Genomic DNA, 18,101 nt, shown 5'->3' with positions numbered 1-18,101 from the left:
CAAGGCTCTGACTGCTACACTGAGATTTAGGCTTGCCAAGGTCCACTGCCATCAATCAGTCCATTATGCATTCGGTTCAGAAGAATGTGAAACAGTGCGTGATGTTGTGTGATGTTTTGTGGTGGTTCTCCTACAAGGCATGACAGCCATTATGATTCATCTTAACTCTGAACAGGAGGGCCACCCTCACTGGAAATGGTAAATACAGAACATTCGTCATTTTATTCCAAGTCCACTATGCTCTGTAGTGAAGACTGTAAGAATGACCCATTCATTGGCTATAGACTGCACTCAAATCTCGCCCCCAGTTGAGACAGAGTGACGTCAAATCAACTGAGCCTCCTGTACACCGCTCCCTCCAATTTAGCATCAATTTTTTTTTTTATGGAGGAACTGCCTAACCTACTGTGCATCAACCCTTTTTTAAATCAATGAAGACATTGGTAAATACTTCCTGTAGCAACATTTGCCTACTTACAATATAGTAGTTCCCCGCTGCTCTTCTTTGAACTAGTGGTATGAGATCTTTAATACAAACAGACAGAGGTGACCTCGATGCCTTCGTGAAACGCTTGGTTAGCAAAGCCAACAACACAGTGCCACCTAATAATACCCAACTGAGGATATGAGGCAGAGGCAAGAGTGTGCTCCATCGTTAGTGATGGGATTCGGTGAGGGAAACCAGCAATGATAATCAGACCTTCCTCAGTAATTGATGATCGGTAATCTTTGATGTATTTTTGCATAATGTTTCAGTGTGAATGTTGCAGGTTTCATATGTTCTGCATTGTCATTTCATTTTGTTCATGAGGTTCCCTTAAAATGAATTAAACTTTGCTGCCCAGTGTCCAATGTATTTGACATTGAGAAAATAGGCATGAAATCGGTATGGGAACATACCCAAGGGAGTATAAGGTTACACTTTGATTTATACCAATCCTCGCTGGCACAAGCAATAAACACTCTCTATCAATCATTGTGTAAACCTTTTTATGGTGGTTTATTTAAACATGTCTGTATCTAGAACGGAATACATGTCTAATTGTTTGTTGAATGAAAAACAACTGATTTATTCATAATTCTGATCAGAATGAAATACTGCCTATTGCCACCAGCACTACTCCCTACAACATAACATTCAGATTTTGATGAGACCAAACCTTGCTCAGTTTCATTAGATGATGAAAACAGCATGCAGGCTGGAGGTTTGTGCCTCTGGTTATAAAATGCAGATCTCTGAGAATGAATCTGTCCCAAGGTGTCAGCTGTGGATTGATCTATTATTGGTGTCAAGAGACTTTGAGAATAACATAGTTGTGTGCCCTAACCCTAACCCTCACACCCACCACACACCTTCCCCCGACAGCCTGAATGTAAAAGGTGACACTTTACATTAAGTGTCTGTGTATTTCCATTGTAGTTACCTAGTACCTACACATGTACTTATACATAATTACAGTGGTATTATGCATAGCTACAGTTTACTTAATGTGTAAGTCTTTTTGCACAAGATATGTAAGTACACAGTTGTATCAGAAAAGGGTTAGGGATAGGGATAGGATTTGGGTTTGGGTTAGAGTTATATCAGGCAAAAAGATTTACACTTAAGTACATTGTAACAATGCATGATAACATTGTAATTACATGTCAGTACTCAAGTATTTACTAAGTAACTACTATTTAAATACACAGTAATTAGAGAATTAATTTAATTAAACTTAATGTAAAGTGTTACTGTGTAAAATAACATTTTATTTTGAGTGCTTTTACTCAGTTCTGCAGCTGGGGCAGAAGCACAGGGAGGGAGGAGTGATGGATCCCTTCATATTTGCACTTGATAATTGAGTTACTGGCCTCCAGAGGCCAAGCTGTCTGCATCTGTCCTCTCTTTAAAGCAATACAGAAGATAACGTGTGTGTGTTTTTTTTTTATTGTAATGTCATAAACTCATTACTTGCTGTTAGCTCTCCTTGCAGCATGTTTGATAGATAGATCTGTATACAGATGTTGAGGTTTTGCTGTATTGTTTTCATGGGGGTGCATGCTGATGAATGTGCCAGCTTTGTTCTGCTTGCTAGGTACTGTATGAGCGAGTGTGTGTACCTTCAAATCTCCGGGCAGTAAAGTATCACTGCAGAGTGTCACTTCATTCCATTGGCTTTGCCCTTTGAGTAGTTTTGATTCCAACTGGTAATTGTAAATTAAACTGTAAGATACCTTAATTAAAAATTGCATGTTTTGATTCACCACCTTCTTTAAGTCTTCTGCAAATTTTCAATCTACAGATGACCTTTGTACTTGGGAGTGGTGGTGTCTAACAAAATGTAAACAGAGCCGCTAATTGCCTGTCCTATTTCACTGCAGAGTGAGTGCAGATTTAGATTTGTTTTATGCCTCTATTGCCTCTATCATTTTTACAGATGCAGCAGCAAGCATGTTGGGTGAGATTGCCACAAACAGGCCCTCTATCACTCACTCCAGGGCTGTGGCTGTGGAGATATTTGTGCAGGACACTGAATTGAAGACGTAGACACAGACAAAAATGGTTCACAAAAATATGCTTTACAGTTTCTTCATAATTAATTGAAATGTTAACAACTGTGCAAGATTTATTTTTGGCAGAACACGTATTAAAATAGGGGTGAAAGAACAAACAAAAGCACAAGTGGTAATGGATAATAAGCCTGCTTCACTGAGTTTAAAAGCTGAAAGCATGCCATCACTCCATGGCACCAGTAAGTAAGACATTTTGTTTTTGATAAGCAGAGCTGATGTCAATCTATCCATGTCAAAAAATGCCACTGTAATTGACTCTGGAAAGACGAGCTCTTCCGAGTAATGTGGTTATTTAACTAAGACAGCTTGCTGAGTCTCAAAACCTCATTTACAGCACGGCTCTGGAGATGATGATGACCGACAGTAAAATGTACAAAATACTGACGCTGTGTGCTCAGAAGTACTGACAGTGTGTAGTTTAATGTGCTAGCCCGTGACTTTTATAACATCGTCGCTACTCCTTGGTGCTGCCTCTCGTGCACTGTGTATCATTTGGATATTTTTGCTTCCTGTCTCCAATCTGCATATCTCCTTCTGCATCAACAGCAACACACTTTGCAATTGCAGTAGCTACAGTTGACCTCCATACAGGGGGACATACTGGAGGTATTCAGTTCATTATGTAACAGAAAGCAACACTCTGTGACTTTCAGACCAACAGGATTCTGTCACAGTTTTTAAAAACACTAAAGCACCACCAATATCCCTAGTAACACCTCATGAATAGTATTCGTACTTCTTTATCGTTGTCTTAGATCTTCAAGTTAATAAAGTAACTTAACAGAATACATAGGTGCTTTGCAGAGCCTTCATTTGTAACTCCCAATTGATCGTGTAGGAAGTACATTATTCTAGTGTGGAGGTTGTATAGCTGCTATATTTGGAGACTTCTTTAGTCTAAATCCCCCAGCGATGTGCCTTGTAAGATACATAAGCTCTTCCCATTCGACGTATTTGCATAGCAGTACTACAAAAAAAAAACCCAAAACAGGCAAATCATTATAATCCAACAATAATTAATTCCGAGGTAAAGCTATTTGGATTGCTGACCCTCATTATCTCATTCAGAATTTCTCAGCTATTAATTAATCCCTTCGTTAAACATTGCATGAAAAATATGGCATTGTTAGGCTACTGTCCTATCGAGTCATCTGAAACACATTACTTGGCATGCACTGTCAGTAACTCTGTAAGATGATTTGTTCATACTATAGAAGTGTCCACAGGCTGTTGGTATCATTGTGTGTTTCATTCACAGCCTCCTTCAACACAGTGTCCCTGAGTAGATGCTGTTTTCTGTGCTGCCATCATTTTAAACTAAACCCAGTACTGGTGCAGGTTCCTTCTTTCTGGTTTGCATAATTAACATAGCTTTACATTAGCGTCCCCCATCCCTCCCCTTATCCATGAACTTAGTTTGAGTATTAGCCTTTGGGAGGTAATTATTTCATCTGATGAGAGTGCAGTATGTTTCCTCAACCTTCTTCAGTGATGATGAATGTGTTTGATTCCCCAGTGATTGCCGACCTGGAACATGTGATTGGGATCTTACATTATGTAGAACAGGGAGCCGGCACTGACAAGCAGTAGCTGTGGTTGATTTTCTTAGAGGTTACAGAATGGAATGGAACCTGCATTTCTACAGAACCTTTTAGCCTTGCACAGTCTTGAAGAGCTTTTCAAACACTATGTGCATCAGTCACTGAGCAACCACATAAATACCACCATACCATGTAGGTCAGAAATACATACACCCATTGCATGTACATGGAACACCCACTCCAAGTTCCATCTCCATTGGATGAGCAAGTTCTTACATGTTGAATGGAAGCCTCCCTTATACCCTCTCTTATGCCACCAATGAGATGGTTCCCCGTTATTGCTGTTATTATTGCCAATCTAAATGTAATGGGCCATATTTTCAAAGCATTTACTCCAGTCTTTAATAAACTGCTATTTTTTGAAAGAGCTAAAACACATGTTTTACAAAACTAGAACCCAAGCAACTAAGTCATTTATTTCAAGCTCTCTTCAGCACTCTCAAGGTGTTTTGTTTTTCATTTTGTAGTATTCACATGTTTTGTTTTTTTTTACTTCTTTCAAAAAATAGGATTTCCACTATTGAATCAATGTACATTGTACTGTATGCTAAGAACTGTTGAAATCAAATGGGCAAGAAACATCATTTTATATGACTTTTAACAGTTTAACACTGTATAGAAGTTTACTATAAAAACAGACACAGGAAAATCATGAATTCAATAACTCAAAAGTTAAAGGCATGGTAAATAGGGCCCTATAATGGAGCCCCAATACAATAAAAAGCACAGCAAACGAGTGCAGCAAAGGAGAAGGGGATCTGTAACTTATGATGACCAAGGGGATCTGTAACTGATGATGACCAAGGGGATCTGTAACTTATGATGACCAAGGGGATCTGTAACTGATGATGACCAAGGGGATCTGTAACTGATGATGACCAAGGGGATCTGTAACTTATGATGACCAAGGGGATCTGTAACTGATGATGACCAAGGATTGAAAAAGGGAGCATTACAAATTCAAGCCGCATTACACCAATGAAGCTGAGGAATTATCAGGGGAGCTGAATATATTAGCTTGTCTGCGTGCAATAATTGCCTGGAAATGGGAAGGGTCATAGCTAATTGCCTACATAAGAGAGTGACCAGAACCTCTCTTCACTCATTAACCAGAGAGACTGACGTTAGGCAATCTTCAGTGTCCACTCCTCAATGGCAGATGTAGACACTCGATAATGCTGTATATAACCACTGCAACTTAGCAGCTGTGTATAATCACCACACCACAGTGTAGAAGCTGTGTATTGTGGAAAATATAACAGATTTGAACATGCTGCTGGTATTTATTTTTGTTGCATGGATATCAGTGCGTTTGTACCCAGCTTATTTTACAAGTGGCATTAGTTTATTGGGGGTGGTCTTGCTCAATCCGCCAGCATCTCTGTATGCTCTGCAGCATTCAGTGTGTTGGTCCAAGGAGGCCACGCCCTCTTCTACTGGGAGCACGGTACTGGATTCTTAATTTGCAGTACAGATCTAGTAACATATTTACAGGAGGCAAATGGAATTGAAAGCAATTGAATACTGTAATTATGCTTTTTGCATATGTTGCATGTGCCGTAGAATAAAATATCTACCCAAACAATTACAATCACACAGCATAGTAATTTAGAACCTCTTTCATTGATCATCTGGGAAAGAGCAGCTTGCACCTACAGAAGATGGAGCAGAGAAGCCTTTCTGCACATAAAACACTGTTATGTGGGCACACACACACGTGCGCACACACACACACAACACACACACACACACACACACACACACACAGACACAACACACACACAAAAACACACACACACACACACACACACACACACACACACACACACACACACACACAGCCTTTTCAGAAAGCACTGCAACGTGAAGGACAGCGTGCTATAATGAGGAAAGCATGCATGAGTGCTTGTTTCTCATTTAAATGCGCTTGTACTGTAAATCAAGCAAATAGCCTTAAAGAGGTCTTTATAAGTCCACATGGGCGATGGATTTCTGAGCTTGATTTCATAAAACGGAGGTGCTCTGCAGATTGCAGCCCAAAGAAATGAATACCCTTGAAGCATAACCCTGACAACCTCCTTCAGTGTGCTGGGAATTCCAGTAAACCTGTGCTGAAGCACGTGCCTGCATGGGGTCAGTACCAGGTTTTTCACTGAAAAAGCACAGTGGGGTTGGTGAAATATTCAAAAAGGGGAGAAAGAAATGCTGATTTAGGAGTACATACCGTATAGGTGCCGTCAAGCCTCTTCTCCTCCTGAGAGGGCTCAGGCATCACGTTTAGGGTGAAAAAAAAATAATAATAAATGAAAAAAAAAAAAATCTCTATATATATGTATATATATATATATATATATGAATTATACTGTGTGCAATGGAATAGCTAATCAATTATCTTAAATAGTGCTTATCCAGAAACTCTGATCATGTGCATTATTTATGCACTGCTTTGTTTTCTTATGTATCTTCATTCATAATTTAATATATTGGCATTCAATTCCCCATTATAAAAATAACCTTTAAGTGCCTTTGCATCCGCAAAGATGTGCAAATTAGTTTTATAATTGTTACTTTGCTAACACTTTTTACTCTTTGTTAATCATGCTGATGTTTTACCTGCAACTGTGATTTGACCTTCTCATTAAAAGATTTCTTCCTAGTAATTAAAAGGTCATTAAAAAATAACATCTGCAAATCGATTCTGCCAGACATAAAGCTCAATACTATATATGAATGTTTTTTTTTTTTTCAGGTCAAACTATTTTTTAAAACTTGATTTGATCAATAAAGCAACTGATTTCGCAGTATTCATGAAAGCTTAGGTGCTCAATAAGGGCCCCTTCTTTTCATTACTAAGCTTAACATGGCTACTGGTACTCTCTCTACTTCGTTGATCAGTCACCATGCTGGACTTCCTGCAGAGTCTCAAGTCTCATTGACAAACACATGCCTGTGTGAACTCAGAAGCTGCTGGTAAGACCATGGCTTCAGAGGAAAAGGGTCAATAAGTACACACCAGAACCCAAGCACTGAATGCATGTATCAACTAGCACAGTGTTGACTGCACTGGGGGCATGCCCAGCAATGTGACTATGCCCTTGTACATTTTATAACAGTAATGTTACAGAGCTAGTACAGTGATAGTGATATCTGGTCTCATTCCCTGAACCTTCACTGTATTGTAATCATGGTCATTGTTAGTTTGGACTGCTCTCTCCCACCCTCTAGCCTTTTTCTTAGTTTAATGTTGAATTTCAGAGAAATTTAGGGACACACAACCAAAAAAAGACTAATTTGTTTCTAATTTATTAATTTGTGAGTCATTTACAGTTTTACTAATGTTATTGACTGGCACCAACAATTAGGCTCTGAAGGCAATTTAATGGAATATTTTAAAGAATAATCTGGGAACAAATTGAAAACGTTGAGCAAAATAGCATGTATGAGTTTAACAGTACTGGGGGTGGAGAAGAAAAATCATTAATTGCTTTCAGCAATCCATTTATTTGCAGCTTAAACAGTTTGTAAAATGAATCAGTTTCTCACAAGCAGCTGATGTAAGGTCTATCAAAAAAAAAAAAAAAACTTTATAAATGCGTCTCAGTCGAGTGTCTGGAAAGGCTAGCTGTGGCTTGCTCTCACAACTAAACAGTTCCTGGATATTGAATGCATAAGGAACTAGTGTTCGGTTACTATGCACATCATCATCAGCAGCAGCATACACTCCATTAGGTCTTTTTTGCACAGAGCAATTGCAGTGCACATTCCCGTTTATGATTGAGTGCTTTAAAGTTATGTACAGACGGGTAATATATTGTGGGTCTTTGCATCCTTTTGGCGTTTCTGTTTTTCTCGCCAGAACTTGGGATTGTCCGCTAGCACCGTGGAGCAGTAATTAGGGAGGCGTGCAAGATTAGTGGACAAGAAACTGGAAGCACCTCTGATTATCTAGCATACACGTTTGAGTTAATGGGCTGGCATTCACATGACAGATTAATTTGTTTAGTAATTGGAATTCTCCTCTAGCATTCTGAAATATACCTGCATGTCCCTGTTGCAAGTCAGTTTCGGTTGCAATAGACAAAGATACCTGGAGCCAGGTGTGCTAGGTGCTGACTGTAATGACTGATGTTCAAAAGCGATGACTGTAATTCATGAGAACAGGCTGCGTATTTCCATCCTTAATTTCCCTGCAGGAATTGGAAGCAGGTTAGCAGACAATATATCCCTTCAGAACAAATTATACACATACAGTCATTTTTCACCCAGCCCATATACAGCTACAGTATGTTAGCCATATTGTGCATTAGGGCATCATATAATAACACCAGTATCTGTGTTCTTGCATGTAAGAGAGAGCTTCCAAATGCCAACTTGGATACACTTCTGTTGTATAACTTTTGAGCTGCAAATGAAAGGATATGATTATACATTTTATAATGTACTGTGTGACAGTTGATACCTGGAGTATTTGAAGCCTTTCAGTATGGGAAGGGAGGTGAGGTTTTGCTCGAGATCTGGTTTTGCTCTTTTTTTCTAATTTTTTTTATAGTCTCTGGTGCAAATCTAATTGTGAATTAGCATTCTGTAACATGGCACAGTTTAAAGCATCTGAGGAATTGTGAAAAAGAACAGAATAGAATAAAAGTCTCTGCTTGTCTCTGATGGCTCTTTGAAACCCTGGCAGTCAAACGGAAAGAGTTACAGGATAAGAACAATGGGAGGATAACAGGTTAATTGAAAAGCTTTCCTCAGATTTAAAAATCCTTTTCTCTAAGGCAACTGGGGGAATAAAGAGATTTTTATTTAATTCCTTTGACAGTTCAGCATGTTTATACTGACATTGGATGTGATGGGACACCTTATCCTGTAAATCCCCTTTGAACAATGAGGACCTTTTATTATATTGGGGGAAAATACAAGTGTCAGACAGAGGCTGATTAGCACGCCGAAACCTGTGTGTGCAAATTTCTATTCTATTGTGACAGCCTAAAAGACTTGTTCCCCATTTTCAACGCAGTTCATTTTCTTGGTGCAGTTAGTCATTGATGCACACAGATAAACTGGATGACGGTAGGACTAACTTACTTACTACTAACCCCTCGTGCTCTTGACTCACCCCAGCGCCTGGTGCCAACACTGACCAGAAGTACAGTACACAGCTTACCTTCTCATGCAGTTCATGCTGCCTTTATAAGGGTTAAGTACAAGTGAGAAAGAAGCTCGGCACCCATTTTGTAAGAGGTTCAAGCTACCAAGCCAACAGAAACTCAATGGACATTTTCTAATGATTCTGTAGTAGCAGGATGCGGCCCATTAAGTATGTATGTGTTTCAGCTCCGCCCCTTTTGAATGACTGTATTCAGGAGAGAATGCTTCAGTCCTTGGGGGTGTAACGTGAAAGATAACACCTGATGTGTGAAAGCATTAAGTACGGATATAATACAATGATTTATTCTAACTGGATCCTGTTTTATCCTGTGTTCTCAAATAAATGCACAACAAAGATGCTGCAGTTGTGCCTCCAGCTGTTGTTATTCATCCACTATCCGTCCTGTGTGGCTCCCTAGCCTGCCTGCTATGTTCAAGGACCCTGCTCCTCAGTGTGATGGCTTTTTGTCCATGTAACAGGCATGGTGCGTGCAATCACTGCTGAGTGATAGGCAGGAGATCGAGACGGAGGTTGAAGTTACCACGCCCTGCAGGCGCGCAGGTTTATTTACATGTACACACACAATGGCAGTGCACTGAGGACATACGGCCAGTACAAAAACCGATCAAAATAAAGGTGCCATGAAATGCATGTGCTACTCCCTAAGGCATGGAGGTCTCACTTTATATACCTCGCTCACTATACATTAGTGGGCTCTACAGTCCCTAAACTAATCTTCCTGCTCAATTATAAGAAAACCTGACTACTAGCAGAGCCTTTGGTAGTTTCCCTTTCTTTATCTTCTGATCCCGTTCACTCACGACGATCAGGATCACAGCCAGGCCTCTAGGTCCGGGTAGCGTGGACGATACAGCCCATTATCCTTAGAGTTGAAGCAGCCCTGAGGTGAATAAACAGGACCTACCTGCTGATTATTCACAGCTGGCAATCACACATAGCAGGCAGGCTTTCCTAGGACTGTCAGGTACTTCATTAATTATTTACAACAATTATAAAAAACACACACTATTTATAATATACATCACACAAAAAAAGACCTCTTTATCTGCAGGACTCCTGTCCTGCTCCAGTCCAATTTTCCTTCCTGCCTCAATCCACAATTTGCTCAGTTAGTGGTCCCTGTGAGAAAGGTACTCTACTGGGATCCTATTAAATACTCTCTCTGCCCCACTTCCTATGTTACCCTTGTTGTTAGTGTTAGGTAACTGACAGCTCAGAGGTCATAGGTCAGAAAAAAGATTATTTCAACCGACAACAGGATAGCTCTGCAGTCTTTAAACAGCTTGGCCCAGTTGAGGCACAATCATAACTAGTTATTTTTCTTGTGTTCCTTTTTCAGCCTGTCGGGGAGACCCAACCAAATTAATCCTGTGGCCAGTCCGAAACCATCGTCTCAAGCTGGCTATGCTGACAGCAGAACAGGGGGTGGAGGGCACACCGAGCCCTATCGGCTAGCTGCCCATGACAACCCCAGAGAACAGAAGACCCAGGGGCCAGGGCAAGGTCAGGGGCAGGGACAGGGGCCCCATCACTCCCTCCACGTGGACACCAGCGTGGGGTCAGGGAAGTCACCCTCGGTCTCGCCCTGCACCACGCCCACATCACCCTACTCTGTGCCCCAGATCGCCCCGATGCCCAGCAGCAAAGTGTGTCCCCTCTGCAAAACCACCGATCTGACAGTCCTGCACAACCAGCCAAACTTCAACACCTGTACCCAGTGCCGCTCCACAGTGTGCAACCAGTGTGGGTTCAACCCCAACCCACACCTCACTGAGGTAGGTGCTCATTCACTGTAAAGACGCCAGCCCTCTTCTCTTTGGTTTAGCAGGTGATGACTTTAGAAAAGGCAGGCACACAAATAGGACAATTTGAATGTGTTTTTTTCCTGGAAGAAAAATAAGACTTTACAAAATAGACAAATAATATTTTTACACCGTCTGTCTGCCTATCTAGTTCTCTTTCTGCCTGTCAAATAAACAGCTAAGAAAAAGGTTTATGTAGCCTTTTAGTTTTTTAACAAGGGAACATCAACTATCAGGCAAGGGGATCACTTTTCTGTCCATAACTGCATCCCACCTATTATACCATATAGCTGCTGGTAGTGTTTTATTACAAGAACACAAAGCTTCTGTCCTTATAGAGCTGGTAGAGGAAGAGCAATTAGGAATATTGACGTGAAGGCAGTTGTACAGATGGCCTTATCTGCAGTGCAGCGCCCATGAGCCAGATGAAGATAGGCCAAAAACCTGAACCTTTATTGTGTGTGGAAATGTTAGCACAGTGAAATGATAACAACACAGTTTATGGCTATGGTAGCAGCAGGAATGCTGTACAATATTACAATGTACATAAAACAGAGATGCCTAAAAACAAGCACGAACCACCAGCAGCATTAGAAGGCATAGCCAGTATATCAAGGACGTTTTATTGGTGGAAACAAGAATTGTGCATACAGTGGCTTAATGATCAAATTACTTCTGTGTGCCAGAGGGCAGTTGCCAGGTTATGCTTTCAGGAACCAGCTAAATATGTGCATTCCAGTATGAGAGTGTGACGATATTAAAGTTTCGTTTCCATCCTCTGCATTTTACTTGTTTAATATCCTATTATGAGTGTTGTGTTATTTTTATGATGTTCTGCTGTTGAGGTATTAGTGAGACTGGAAACAGGTTTTCAAGAGGCAAAGAAACTTGCGCTCCTGTGGCTGCTTGTCACGGACGGTTTGAGTGGTGCGCGAGGGCATTGACGTCAGGTTGAGGATGCAATATAAACACAAAGGATACGCCCTGAAACGGCCGCAGCCGTATCTTTATTAAATAATAAAACAAAGATTTAAACCAAGCACACAATAAACAAAAGGACACACGGGCCAAAGTAAAACAAACACATAACTATAAATCTATTCGATAACAACGAGTACCTCGTTCGCTGGCTGGTAGCATTCGTTTTTAATCTCTTTTATTCTAGTCACAACTCTCTTCACAGCTCTGAGCCTGGAATGGGTCTTTTATACTGCGGCTGGAGCCTAAATTACCTATTAAACCATGACCTTATTAAGGTCCAGCTACATTCCCAAGAGCTACTTAGGATGGGTGATTGAGTCCCATCCATGCCAACCACATTTTAAGAAACCAGCTTTTCACCAGTCTCAAACAAAAATGACGGATGGTTTCGTCCACCCATACACACACAATATTACATATATTATTATTATTATTATTATTATTATAATAATAATAATAATAATAATAATAATAATAATAATAATAATAATAATAAATAATAATAATAATAAATAAATAAAACACACACAAGGGGTGGGCACCCCATCACACTGCAGTTAAACTGGGGGTGTTAACAAACTCTTTTTAAATTGCCTAAAGAGAATGAAGTAAACAGACAAATGTGTTCTTTGCTGCAAGTAAGCTACTGGTGTCACCTGTTTGTTTGTATTGGCATGAAGTCATGTGATTGCTAATTGGCTGTAAAATTCAGTAAAAAAAAATCGGCAGTTGGAGAAACACACAATGTTCCTTGTTAAGTGTTGAAGTCCACACAAATTAAACACCAAAACCGAGTGAGAAATGGATGAACCCAATGACACTTTCATTATTTTGCTAGGTTCATCTTAGCTTTATAATGTACTGTAATGAAATGTTAGAATGAATCATATTGTCAAATTTGAATATCTATGTGGGTGGTGCAATCGCCTAATGTCTGCTGTAGATTTTTAAAATCTCACACATCATCCATTTAAAAAAAAAACATTGCAGTTCTGTTCAAAATCCTGCAAATGTCTTTTGAGGTTTACAATACAGCTAGTGTCTAACAGAAACCATTGCATCCATATTTCCAGGTCACCATATTCAGCGTGCTGTATGGGTGAGATATGTCAAGATTTCCATTAGACTGTCAGCAGTGGCCGTGGCTTTCTCAGTTAGCTATGCACTGAGGTGTGGTATTAAGATGCAGTCAAGAGGAGTTAAAGCGCTGGGACAATATAATCACCCCAGAGTTAGCCTGAAAGAGGAAGTCACAGCAGCAAGATTTAAAGCAGAGATATTAGCATGCGGCTGTGACCTCATGCCTTTAATAACACTCACAGAGGTTATTCAGGTGTTTGTTGGTGTCATGCTCCGAGCAATCAGGCTGCTGTTATGCATTGAATTTAATCCATTCTCTATACACATTGGATTTAAAGCGCAAGACATTTCATACTGTTTTTTATAATATTACTGCTTATAATATTTTACACAAATATATAGGTGTCGGTACAGTAATTGCAAACAGTACTTATAGGTATCTAAAGCAAGTTGTTACCATTGTATACACATAATACTATTGTCATACAAAACTATACAGAGCATAAGGAACTTAGTCATTACATCTGAATACAACTGAAGAGTTTTGCCCAACAATCAACAAAAAGTGTCTTCTAAAATCTGTCCTAAGAGGTTCTCAACTGACAAGCACTAACCATGATAATGATCTTGCAAATTGCCATTGCAGGTGGTTTAGTGGCTACATGTCGCTAAAACAAGCGTTAAAATGTTCATCAGTCAGCTTTAAACACAATCGAAAGCAAGCGACTTTCAGCAAGATCCAAACACTCCCTACAGTAAAGTTTAAAAAAATTTAAAACACATCGTAGAACCAGAGGATCACCCCAAGAACCTTAGCAAAACCATTAGGAGACCACAGCGTAACCAGCAATGACAACACAATGCAATTAAAATAATGATTGTAGGGTTCCTGATTCAGCAGCACATCAGGAGCACGGGTATGAAACCGTATTACAACAAGAAGTGCAGATATGTGTAAAACACTTTATACCATGTGTAGCAATACACATTGTTAATACAGCTTTAATTGCACCGTGCTGGGAAACCGTTCAATATGCTTTTATGATGCCATAAAATTTGAAATCCATTGCTATTTATTATCACCATAAAAAAAACAATATAATTGTTAAGACTGGTAAAGAAAAAGTGCTAATGCTCAATCTCAAAGCTCAGTTCTTTGGTTGGTTCCAAGGTAAACATGGCATGCTTATTTATATCCAGTGTATTTTTTAAGTGTCTTTGCCACCTAGCTGTCTGCCTGACATCACCTTTGAGAACTATGCAATGTTGTGAAAATCAAAAATAAACTGTGAAATTCCATCTCTGGAACCTTCCAGACTCAGCCCCAAAACAGCTTCTAATATATTTGCAATCATTAAAACGAGTGCGGTGTTTGAATCATATTTGAGAACAGCATATAGCATGTCTGCAAAGTTAGATAGGATTGAGCACCACAGTGTAAAGCCTTTCAGGTTAATAATGGGTTAAAATTACATTTAATAGCTTAGTGATAAGAAAATTATGAAGATATATATATATATATATATATATATATATATATATATATATATATATATATATATATATAGAGGTAGCTGGATTGTATGTGAGCTTATCCAGCGTTTTGCCTTGCTGAGTCAGTTATGAGACGATGAGACCTCAGAAGTTAATAATAATTTCACATTGGTCCTAGTAGCTTAGGTGCTGTATAACCTGTGCAGATAAATGAGAAACGGACCATTGTGTCCAATTTCTATCTGTATAATTGACTGACCACAGCCACTTTTCAGAATCTTCAGAAGTGTGTGCAGGAATTGTGCACTGTAAGAGAAGCATTGTGTTTCCTTTATCATATCAGGATAGTAAGAGTGTGTAGGAGTTGTGCACTGTAAGAGAAGCATTGTGTTTCCTTTATCATATCAGGATAGTAAGAGTGTGTAGGAGTTGTGCACTGTAAGAGAAGCATTGTGTTTCCTTTATCATATCAGAATAGTAAGAGTGTGCAAGAGTTGTGCACTGTAAGAGAAGCATTGTATTTCCTTTTTAAAATATTTGCACACTTATTACAATAGGAACAAGGTGAAGGTGGTCATTTGTTTTATTATTTTCAGCATGCAGGCATCAAGCAAACAAAAAGGAAAAGTAAAGTCTGATTTGGTTTTGTATCCTAACGTTTTTACTGGCTCAGTGTGGTGCTTGAGGGAGTCTGTGAGTTTGTATGCAATTGAATTAATTTCCACAGTTTCATGCCTTCCTTGTCAATGTTTGGCCATCATCGTTGTGCCAGACATTAGATCAGTTTATGCTCAGAATCCAGTTAAGGGCATCATAAAAGCCTTTTTTTCACCTGTACTATTCAATATTTCATAACAGTAGGAGACATATATGAATTGTGTAGCTAGCTGAATGACATCAGCATTAAAACATGCTTCTTTGTTCCTTGCACAGTTGGTGCATCTTTATCATGAACAGCTTACAGTACTGTAGGCCAGCACATTGCCACAACACTTTCTTCCACCACCTGTGACTTTTGGTAAACTGCATTAATCGATTCACAGCAAACCTTAAATATCTCAGTGAGAGTACATACAGCAGCAGCTGTGAGGCTCACAGTGGTACTGAACAGGCTGTAGGGTTTCAACTACTTTCCCTAGTTTCAAGCTGTTGTATGTTCTATATGGTAACTGAGATGGACCTGCGGCTAAAATAAATGGGTTCCAAAAAAATTTGGATACATGGAAGAAGTGCAACCAGAGGTTTTGAGATCCACACTGTAACCAACAAAAGGTTCTGGAAAAAAGTGTGACTAAGGGCAGAGCTTTCTAATTAACACCTTGCAATTGTGAGATTTCCTCCTAGACCAAGGGCCAACTTCAGCACAACAGGAACATTCTGACTTTCAAAGGAAACTATTAGTTTAAAATGAGACTTCTTCTGTTCCTCTCCTATCCCTGTTGAGGCAAAGGCCTGTATTTTCCACTATGGGCAACTTGCAGACAAATTGCCCACTCCATGTCAAACATATGAAGCGGGGAATACGCAGACAGTAGAAAATCTGGCCAATTAGATAGTGAATCTTACTTAAAAATATCTACCATTGCCTTTGGGGCTCATAGCCAACATAGGCACAACCTTCTTGCATTCAAACACCTCTCCTTCTTTTTAACCTTTTTGACACAACATGTACATTCCTCAACAGTCTATTTTAGATATCTGTTTATTGTGATGTACCGTGTAACTAACATCATTTATATCGGCATAGGGCAGCTCTCTGCTACATGCAGCCCATACATGCAGTGTACATGGAAAGCAATTTAGTTTAATCAATACAGAGAGATAAATCATGTCAAAATATGCACATGAACGCAGCAAGTGATATCAATTCAATTAGTTTATACATAAGCTGGAAATCATCAGACAACCTTCGTTTCTGCTGTCAGTCACCTCCTAAGCAACAGAGTTTACTAAGATTCTGAATCCGGTGGGAACGGGCCCAGCTTGGGAAGTATCTGCCAGGACAGTAGAGGTCAGTGAAGCGATGCCTTTGAACTAGCCCTAGCCGATTCTCCTCCTCAACCTGCAGGAGTACAATCTCCCCTGCAGTGGACTCCCAGCCAAGACTTGGTCAAAAGTTTCTAACCAATGAGCTCCTGATCATATGAACCACCCTAAACTCTAATGCTGTGGTGCCTTCACTACATGAGCCACAGGGGACCGAAAGTGCTTTGTCAGCTTTGTGCAGCAAGTTCTGCATCTTGAACCGGCTTTATCAGCTAACGGGAGTTGACTTCTTTAGCTGACCGAGCAGATCGAAAGCTGGTGCTGGCCGAACCTTACCCTGTAAAAATCAGTAATATCAGCTCTCGGTGATGGAGGCAGCAATGGACACTTGTACTGTATCAACCCACTCTGGAGCAAAGGATTTCTGATTCGCATTTGTATAGCATCTTGCCTTGAGACACAGCAGTTTCATTCATCAATCTGAAGCCTAATTTATTGCGCTTCCCATTTATAGTCTGGATTGAAGATGTAACTGTTTAGCATAGCATTCCCTTAAGCAGTTCCTTGAACTAGGATAAATTACCCATGCTTTTTTATTTTATTGAAATCCTTTTGTAAGCTGGGTAACCTTTTGCACACATGTTTAAACTCAATTGCGCGCTTTAACTAATTTATAGAGGGAGTCAGGACCCCGCAGAACAGAAAGCAGGGCTGAATAAGTGTTGAGATGAAGACTATTTACTGTACAGGGAGGGTGCTAGTGATTGTATAGTTGTATTGGGGCAAATGAAGGGAAACTACATGGCTTGGAAATGGGTAAGAATAATGATTTATGCATTATTTGATGTAAATGAAACATAGTTTGGGCTCTGCACAATAACACTGCACTGAGCAGAACCACTCACATAGGGAGATGCTGTAACTGAGAATTAACATTTGTTTGGTCTTCTACCTTTTGACTTTCCGATAAGACCTTTCGATCTGTCAGAAGCAATCTCAATTCAATTGCTGCATGGATATTTATAGCATCGCCTTTAAAGCACAGGTAGTCTTATGCCTTTTTTTATTTATGTTAATCTCATACAGAGGCTCATTGATGATCAACCCTTTTCTGATACAATTGTGTACTAAGGTATATCATGCAAAAAGATTTTCACAGTGTACACTGTAACTATGCATCATGACATTGTGTAACCACACAAGTATTTATGAAGTAACTACTATGTGACTAGACAGTAATTCGAGACACTAAATGCAAAATGTTACTATAAAAGCAATCATATTTTGCACAAAATGTTGCATTTCACTTATTTTCATCCAAATAACATTCACAGCTCCCCCAGCCCTGCCCAGTCTAAGACAGCTCCATCTGTTTCTTAGGAGATGTAAGTTCTGGTGCACTGCGTAACTGTGTTGTATGTCACTTGTTAA

The 18,101-nt window shown here is 39.7% G+C and overlaps 1 protein-coding gene across 1 annotated transcript in view; it reads left to right on the top strand.

Moving 5' to 3' along the window:
* LOC121328332 (protein bassoon-like) overlaps positions 1-18,101 on the top strand; it is a 36,009-nt gene that overhangs the window by 2,667 nt on the left and 15,241 nt on the right. Inside the window, exon 2 of the mRNA XM_041272951.1 lies at positions 10,667-11,102. Coding sequence (XP_041128885.1) covers positions 10,667-11,102 — 436 coding nt within the window. The remainder of the gene's footprint in view (positions 1-10,666; positions 11,103-18,101) is intronic.

Source organism: Polyodon spathula, chromosome 16 (assembly GCF_017654505.1).
Source record: "Polyodon spathula isolate WHYD16114869_AA chromosome 16, ASM1765450v1, whole genome shotgun sequence".
NCBI lineage: Eukaryota > Metazoa > Chordata > Actinopteri > Acipenseriformes > Polyodontidae > Polyodon > Polyodon spathula.
The sequence above is the reverse complement of the archived record's forward strand: the minus strand, read 5'-3'. Positions and strand labels throughout refer to the sequence as shown.